We start from the raw sequence: 9,614 nt of genomic DNA on the forward strand, positions 1-9,614 counted from the left end.
GAATATGTGTATTTTCAAAGAGAACGTTTGTAACTCAAATTTTGCTTCTGGGTGGTCCCTGGAACTAGATATTTTGAAATGGGGGTCCGTGGGCCAAATAAATATCATTTTGGGGGTCCTTCACATGAAAAGGTTTGAGAACCACTGACATAGTAGTCTCTCAAGAACAGACTAACTGAGCTCCAGTTATGTGAAAAGGACCTTTTCTTTGACGATGGCTGGCCAGATTGCTGATATAGAAACATAGGGTTTTTTCCAAAAATCTTAGAAGGATTCAAAAGACACTTATAGAATCGGGTCAAAATTCCAATTTCCACGATTTTTCAAAAATGGCAGATCTACAAGACACCGAGTGCTGCGCTGCGAGCTTGTAGATCTGCTATTTTTTTTATATTTAAAGCATAAAATATTGCGTCATAATGTGTTCAGGCCTAAATGGGTTAAGACACTTCACTGCTACAGACACCTGGACACGGTGAAATAAACTCAGCACAAAAAGAAAGGAAACTTGATTTCGGTCCATTATATCTCCCCTTTAATAATACCAATTTCTATTGTGTTTTGTATCATTTTCATCATTAATTCGTCACCTTTACAACGAGGTACAGCTTGTAAGCATCAGGCATTCAAAACATGAGCTACCCAGCCAAACGTGTAGGTAGCGCCGACCAACATTTTGCCAAAATGGCTTGCAATACTGTTCTGCTGGCATTTACTCTCGTTTTGGGCTTCCCTGACACTGAGCTTAAAGGAGTAGTTCACCACTTTTCAACCTGTCCTCACTAATGTTCATGATAAAATATCACCATTTTTTTCTACTCAGTCCAAGTCTCCTAGGAGAGCTGTGGGTAGTTCAGAATCCATCGTCTTGTGACATCATCATTTTCCACAAAAAAAAGAAAAAACCCCAAAAAAACAATATTTTTGGTGGATTTTTATGAAACAAAGACTTTGCAGATAGAAAGAGGATAATTCAAGCTTTCAGTACAGCCGCAATGTTGGCGAGTTTAACTTTGTTTAGTACAATCAGACAGGACTTTTCTGTTTGGATGTTTGGGCTGTCAATGGCAGAAATTAGTGTTTTGCCACTCAGTAGGCGTTCCCACATAACTTCCAGTAACAGTGATGTCATACATCTATAGTGACTGGACCGTGCCTCTCCTCCGGTGGCGCTCTGGCGCCACCTGTTGGAGACGAGCAGCGAGGCGGTTGTAGCGTGACTCACTCACTCACTGACTGACTGACGGACATGAGTTGGAGGTTTTCATAATAAACTGCAATCTGACGGTCGCAACGAAGCATAAAGTACGATGCTTGCGTGCGTGCGTGCGTGCGTGCGTGCGTGCGTGCGTAGCAAAAATATAATATTTAGATTTTTATTATCGCGAGAACAATGGCTTCCACTTTAACATTGCAACTTTTCAGGAATAGAAAGCCTGCAGTTTCTATAAGCTGGATTGGCAATCGATGATGTCACAAGACGATGGGTTTCTGACCTGCCCACAGCCCTCCTCTGAGAAAAAGAAAAAGAAAAGAAGCTATTTTTGAGTGAGGACCAATTATATGAACATAGGTTGAAAAGTGCCCCTTAACAAAGTGTAAAAATGGCCAATATGTGTTGTTTTTCCTCTTTTCCTTATTACTGTGGGAGAGTGCAATCATTCAATGCTCCAAGCAGCAAAGGTGAACACCAAAAGAACAGTATTGCAGGCCTGCCTGGCCATTTTGACCATTTTGAGGGGCACTACCCACATGTTTGGATGTGTTGCTCATTCCACGAATGCCTGATGCTTACAAACTGTACCCCCTTTTATTTGTGTTTTTATCTTTGACAACGTGGACCAGGGACGTGCTGGGCCCCTGATTCAGCCCGGGAAAAAGAGTTGGAGAGGCCCTCATTGCGCGCTATAGAGAGAGATCTCTCTATAGCGCTGCTGCTACTTTGCCATTTCAGATCATGACAAGTGACAAGCCAGTGGGCCAATTACATGAGTTATATTTCATCGTTGTCGGGTGGAAACCTTGTATGTCCAAAACCATACAAACCACCGTTTTGTATTTATCATTTTAAAAATGATTTAAACTAGTGAAAACAGCTGATCTACAAGCACACAACGCCTCGTGTGCTTGTAGATCGGCTGTTTTCACTACTGTTGTATCTTGCAGATACAAGGTTTCTTCCCTACAGTGACGATTTACTTTGTTGGCCACCCAGCCCCCAAAATGGAACGAAATTTTATTTAGATTTTTTTCCTAACGGCTGGGAATGAACCGGCCGTTTGGGAGTTGTCCCGCTTTTCCCAATGGCCAGCACGTCCCTGACGTGGACACTGCCGCAGTACAGTCCCTTTTGAGTTGCATTCGGACGCAGAAGCAGTCCCCTGGTCAAAATGTACTATTCTGTCCATAACGTCACATCACTCGGTAACGCCGCTGAGTCGTCCGCTGTCCGCACCGATCGTCACGGCAAGTCGCTCGCTACCACGCCCTCGACGGTGACTCCCGGGGCCCCTCGCGGCTGAGACGGCACAGCTCCGCCGTGGATAGTGTGGCGTGATCGGGACCGTCGGGTGGCTGGTAAACCCTACATGGTGGTATCGAGAACCGCTAGGGCAGGGGTGGGCAACTTTGATGATGGAAAGGGCCACTATATTTTCACACTCGGTCCAGAGGGCCACAATGCATATATACAGTCAAAAATAGCAAAAATAGCAAATCTACAAGCTCAAAATGCGTCGCGGTGCGACACGTTTTGAGCTTGTAGATCTGCTATTTTTTTGCTATTTTTTTAATTGGAATCCTGAAAAGTAAGACATTTATTTAATTTCAAATGCATTTATATGTTCTTCCTATGTTAACTTTTTGAACTTAAATACAAATACATTGGACATAATACTTGTACTAGTCAATAAGCTACTATAGACTGAAGTAATTAAAGCGAGTCATGTTTGCATGGTTGGAAATGGAATTGTAACAGCTGAAATCAATAATATATCAGTATTCAGATATTAACACTTATGTTGCAATGATTTTTTCTCTTCAATGTCTCGCGTTGCCATGGTTACCATAGACTTCCATGTAATTGTGCAAGTGTGTAAAAAGTGCACGCCCATGCCTAGATGATGCACCACGTGTGTAGATGCTGTTCACAGCTTTCAAACAAAAAAATCCGCTTGGAAATCCGTTCAGGCATTCATGATTTATCAGCCATTATGTTTTCTTCAGATGTAAACAAACATGGCTGCCATGTTTGAAAGAATGGGTTGGTATGGGGGTTAAACATGCAATTTCGCGATCGCGATCATGCCTAATACATTTCTGGAGGTCCAAAACATTTTTTTGAAAAAAGATTTTTTTTTTTTTTTCAAAAACGGCCCAAACTCGGGAAACTCGGGGTTGGCACAGCACTAGTACCAATACAAACTCGGGAAACTCGGGGTTGGCACCATATGTGTTAACCTGTGGGCCGCATTAAGTGAAGGTGGGGGCCGCATGTGGCCCTAGGGCCGCCAGTTGCCCATGTTTGCGTTAGGGGAATGACTTTTTTTCTTGTTCTTTTTTTTTGACCACTGGGCATACCTAAAGCGTCCCCTACTTGAAGCGGTAGGCATACCTGTTGGGTATCTCAACTCTATATCAACTCTGGGAGTTGGCAACCCTACATACCTAAAGCGTCCCCTACTTGAAGCAGTAGGCATACCTAAAGCGTCCCCTACTTGAAGCAGTAGGCATACCTAAAGCGTCCCCTACTTGAAGCAGTAGGCATACCTGTTGGGTATCTCATACCTGTTGGGTATCTCAACTCTATATCAACTCTGGGAGTTGGCCACCCTACATACCCGTGGCGTCCCCTGCTGTGACGCACCAGGGTACTTGACAAGGCGTCAGGTGTCTGACGCCTTGGGGTGAGAATGTGTTGGCCCAACAGATCAATCAATGCTCACCGAGTTCTGGCCAGACAATTTCTTTCCGACAATACGCTACAGGATTCGTTTTAAGCTAACCCTAACCCTAACCGCAATAAAACGTGCCTGTGTGAATGCCACCTAAGATTAGCCTACTATTTATCTCCATTTGATGTTAAAGCAATAAGCCACAAGAGGCGAGTGGTTACCAACGCCTCTCAGCCGGTGTATACTACCCCGGTAACCACAAGCCTCGCGTGGCTTATTGCTTTTCTAAAACGGTCACAATAATTGCAACATGAAAATCATAGCATTGCATTATTTAAAGAAAAAAGTACACTTCTCCGCCACCAGGAAGAGACATTTCCTTGCGTTTACCATGCAGTCACATCCAGGAATGGAACTTGCGGAAGCCAGTGTGTGTTTACAAAGTCACGTCAATCTTTTTGCCAAAAAAATAGGGAAACAACACTTATGTGTTAGATCAGTCTCATGTTAAGAACCATATTCGATCCATACATATGTTTATTTTCATCCAGATTTAGCTGCTATGTGGGTGAACATCACATCAAAACGCTAGCATAGCAACCTAAGCTAAACAGCCGAGTGGTGCCTGGAGAATATAGGGCGCTTGTTGCCTTTACAAGCCCCGCCCGGAGCCATTCAGTCACTGTCCTATGCCTGCGGGCGGTGCTTAGAAGCACCCGCACGGCAGGATTTGAGAGGAAATAAAACGCTCGCTTCTCTAGTTCAGCCTCACGGCACAGTGGAAAGAAATATCGCACTTGGCTTTGATATAAACTGATTCAAGGTGTGGGTTACAGTCAGAATCAAGGAATGGAACTAGCCGTTTTAGAAATTGATGTTGATTACGTTGTTTATTGTAAGTCGCTCTGGATTCAAATTGTGAATTGTAATCACAGGGTCAGAGTTCACTCACCACCCTGCCGTTGGGTCCGGTCCACTCTCCCCTGCGCACCACTCCGAAGGATCCTAACCCTAACCCTAACCGTAACCCTAACCCTAACCCTAACCCAGGGATCGAACTCACCACCCTGCCGTTGGGTCCGGTCCACTCTCCCCTGCGCACCACTCCGAAGGATCCGTCCCCGAGGCGCTCCAGCAGAGTAAGCTCCGCCTCCCGGATCAGACAGGTGAGCGACGCCCCCTGCTGATTGGAGGAGGAGGGAGGGGACGCCAGAGAGGGAGACGCCCCCGCGGGCAAGGGGGAGGAGTCAGCGTCTGGCCGCTTACCTGGAAACACCTGAGAGAGAGAGAGAGAGAGAGAGAGAGAGAGAGAGGAGAGAGAGAGAGAGAGAGAGAGAGAGAGAGAGAGAGAGAGAGAGAGAGAGAGAGAGGAGAGAGAGAGAGAGAGAGAGAGGAGAGAGAGAGAGAGAGAGAGAGAGAGTGGGTTGTTGGCTGATTTACCACTGCTTCGCCTCGTGCCACAACCCTGAAACCTAAATCAGCCAACAACCCACGACCCTCGAATGGTAAATTGCTTTTCTACCACTTCTACAGACCTGCCAACCCTGGCAAATTTTTTTGAGTACTCATGCGCGGGCACTTCGTGCCCGCGCGGCGCCCGCAGCGCCCGCGCAGCGCCCGCGTTGCAATTTTTGTTGTTTTCCCGCACAAAACAGCGTATATTTTGGGGGGTTCCATGCACCTTTTTGGGTGGGACCTTTACAGTTATGTTAACAAAATTTCACACCAGAAATGTAGCACATTGCATGTCTTGACTTACACTAATAGGAGGAGGCAAGATGTTAGAACAACCTTTTAAATAAAAATGCCATTTGGTCAGGAGAAAAAGTAGGCTAGTATTACCAGGCAATACAGTAATGTTGCTTTGGCAATATTGTTGACAAATCTTTAATAAAATATACTAACTGCACTTGCTCAGAGTTAGTTAACAATAGACTAGCAAAACAGTCTCACCAGTGACTTAATGAATGAACATACATCAACATAATCATGTTATTCAAATAGCAAAATAGCTTTACATTGTCAGGTAGGCTATTTACCTTTAAATATTTACCTGTGTCTTTGTTAAACATTGTTCATTGAGCAGCCTAAATAAAACCACCTTTCTGTGCATGATTTGCATTAAGTTGAAAGTATTCAACTCATGTAGGTTTCTATTCCATCCATTAATTGATATATAGGCCAACATTGTGTATAGATCACATACAGCCTAGTCTGTATATTCATTCATATAGGCTGTAGGCTACTCATTGTTGATACTGATAGACCATTAATGTCATTCATATATTCACAGGTGATAAATGTGTTCACTGTTAATGTTTTTGACAATACACATAGGCCTAATTCATTCATTCATTCATACTCGATGGGTCACACGTTTTGACATTTTCCGACTGGTTGCTCGCTGCAAAACCGTCGTATGACGAAGTATAACTCCAGGCGGACCGGAGCAGCTCGTTGTTTCGTTTCACCAGCGTCGCCAGATAGGGTTAGGTTAGGCATAGTACAAGATTTCACCAATTCTCACCATCGTGGCTGCTATGACATGTGAATTCACCTCAGAGGAGGGTTTTAAAAGTTTATTACCTGTTAGACTCGTTGGCAGCACTACAGGGCGAACAGTCGCTGTGCATCGACTCGCGCAACACCACAGCCCTTCTCCGTATCATCTTCTTTATACATTAATCTGATTAATATCGCCGTTATGTATCCGATCGATAACTCGTCTGCGTCGCTGTGAGATGCGTGCATGCTGAACTAAACCAAAACCTTCTTCTATAACTCTATTACCAAAACAAACAGTCCGCCAATCATTCTTCTTCTGTCGATAAAACGAGCATCGCTTCCGTTCTAGTGCTCCCCAGCGCCATGCGCCCCATTCACACACCATTCATGTGGTGCCTGGGAGGAACTACACGGCATGGAGCAAAAATGTTTGCCTCACTTTACCATCACCCGATAATGCGTAGCCGTTAGAGGAGTTTGCGTACCTGCGTACAGAGACTAAAAATGCGTGCTTACTACGCAAAATGCGTATGGGTTGGCAGGTCTGCTTCTACCATATAAATGAAAGAAAACACAGTTGTAGGGATGGGTATCGTCTGCGATACTTTTAAGGTATCGATCGGATCGCATGACGTCGATACTATCGGGTATCGGTTCACGTAAAAACGAACGATACCTTGTTTCGATACTCTGGAACGCACCCCTGGCTGGTCTCATCTGTAACAGTTGGGCTACTGAGAGTTTAATGACTGCTTTAGTAGGCTACACTCGTTACTGTGGAAAATAGCCGACAATAGCCTATAATGTTTATGATTATGATGATTATCCAACGTCTATACTCTCCGCTCCGCCACACTGTGTGATCATCATCATCACCACCTCTGCTCTACCGCAGCAGCGAGTCACCACTCTTTCCGTGTTAAAGTTAAATTTAAATAAAAAGTATCGAAAATGGTGTCGAAAAGGGTATCATATCGATTCCCAGGTATCGAAAAAGGTACCGTATCGATTCAAAGGTGAACGATACCCATCCACAGTTGTAACTTGCAAGGTTATTTAGTTACAATCAACTGCAACGCAACAGTGGGCGGGGTCCATCAGCCATCAGTGTGTGTGTGTGTACCTTGCTCATCCAGGACTTGCGTTTATAGAGAGCTCTCCTCCTCTTCACTGCCTCCCACAACCTCCTCTGACCTGAAACACATGAGAAAACATACCTTTACAAAACATTATATGAACTATTTAAGAAAAAAATTATGTGTTTCAAACATACCTTTACTTTATCCAAGAGGCAAAATATAATCTAAACTATTTAACTCATTTAGTGCCAGCATCTTTTCCAATTTGGGTGGGTATATGTGCCAGACTTTTTTGACCATTTTGCCACAACTCTGCAGAGCCACAGCGAATCCAAAAATAGTAAGATATGAGCAAATTTCATTCTGAATCAAGATTAGAATGCCTACTTTCACCTGCAAAAGAAAGTGAACTTTTATCTTGTATAGTATTTTAGTTAGAAGCCCGGGACTGCAACGCGTTTCCCCCCAAAATGTCCACTGGGAATTTGTTTCTGAAATACAGCCACTTGAAATAAAAAAAAGTTTATGAAGCTGAAGTAGAGGATCTGTGAGGAGTTTTCGAACATACACCACACTGCTGGAAAGCTTAGAATTCTGCTTTAAACCTTGGGAAATATTGAGTGTCAATCTTGTATGTTTTTTTAGTGGGATGAGAAAGAGTGCGAATACATAAGACTTTGACAAAATACTTTTTCACACTCAGGACTACTGAACGTGACACCTGAACATGACACCAGAGGGCAGCATTAGACTGTCATTAGTCTGTCATAGAAGACACCAGAACACCCTGAACATGACACCAGAGAGCAGCATAGACTGTGCCGGAGTTTGGACTGGACGATTTTCTTTTTTTTTTTTTTTGTACCAACTCTGCATTTTGAGAACTACTTCTGTAGCAAGATTTCTGCCACTTTACAGTTCGCTTAGCTCAGTCGGTAGAGCATAAGGCATTGCTATGATTTTCTCTCTCTGAGCCGGAGAACATGGTTCGATTCCCGATGAAAACCCTTTAGAATCATTTATATATCGGACTGAATAACCCATGTCATATATGAAACACAAATAATGCAGATCTATGTGTTTATGTATTACAAATTAAAATCAGATGCTTATGACTCACTAGCTCAGTCGATAGTGTTCTAGCCTCTGATATACAGGGTCATGAGTTCGAGTCTGGTTGAAAATGTTATTATACTGGGCTTGCCTGGCCTCTATGCCCTTTGCATTACATTATCCTATAGTTTGGGTCAGTAAACTATAAGATCATAGAATGTAATAGACATGAGAGAAGGTACCAAGTGCTGCACTGTGAGATTCTAGATATGCTATTTTTGGCTAAAGTGGCTTCATTCAAACCATGGATTGACATAGACCTACTGCACAGTATGACACAGCTGATAGCTACATCCCCCTGTATGTTTATATATGTGTATACAATAGAATCCCGATCTGCCACAGAGCAGAACAGACATTTGCATTTATTTCACAATAGTAAAAACTGCTGCACTTTCCTATCTGGCCTTTGATAATTCAGGCCCCATACATACAGTACGGCAACGTTCTGTAGAGAAAACGGAGAGGTCCCGGGATATTGCCGTTGCGTTTTGCCTTTTTATCACGCATTCATATGAAGCTGAAATGATGTAGTGTCCATGTCACCGAGAAAACGCAGAAACGCAAGAAGCAACAACGCATGCTAGGCTTTTTCCCAGGGTCTTACCAGGACGTCCCATGCCGATCTTCTCCAGGTCCTCGTTCTTCACGTAGTCGAAGTGGGACAGCAGCGTGACGTTGAGCTGGTCTCTGATCCGCACGAAGTACTGCTGCAGCTGCACGTCTGTGAGGAGCTCTAAGAGCCAGTCTGTCCCCTCGTCCTGCATCTGTAGAGTTAATATAATATATATGTTACTGTTAAATCTATAATATAATATATATGTTACTGTTACATCTATAATATTATATATATGTTACTGTTACATCTATAATATAATATATATGTTACTGTTACATCTATAATATAATATATATGTTACTGTTACATCTATAATATAATATATATGTTACTGTTACATCTATAATATTATATGTTACTGTTACATCTATAATATAATATATATGTTACTGTTACATCTATAAT

The 9,614-nt window shown here is 43.2% G+C and overlaps 1 protein-coding gene across 1 annotated transcript in view; it reads right to left on the reverse strand.

Annotated features, from left to right (window-relative positions):
• Positions 1 to 9,357, reverse strand: part of tnk2a (tyrosine kinase, non-receptor, 2a) — a gene marked incomplete at both ends in the record, with an annotated part of 57,671 nt that extends 48,314 nt beyond the window's left edge. The window contains 3 exons of the mRNA XM_080752385.1: positions 4,957 to 5,169; positions 7,522 to 7,592; positions 9,198 to 9,357. Coding sequence (XP_080608511.1) covers positions 4,957 to 5,169; positions 7,522 to 7,592; positions 9,198 to 9,357 — 444 coding nt within the window. The remainder of the gene's footprint in view (positions 1 to 4,956; positions 5,170 to 7,521; positions 7,593 to 9,197) is intronic.
• Between the last annotated feature and the right edge of the window lie 257 nt (positions 9,358 to 9,614).

Source organism: Nannobrachium achirus (assembly GCF_963921795.1).
Source record: "Nannobrachium achirus genome assembly, chromosome: 21".
Lineage (NCBI taxonomy): Eukaryota > Metazoa > Chordata > Actinopteri > Myctophiformes > Myctophidae > Nannobrachium > Nannobrachium achirus.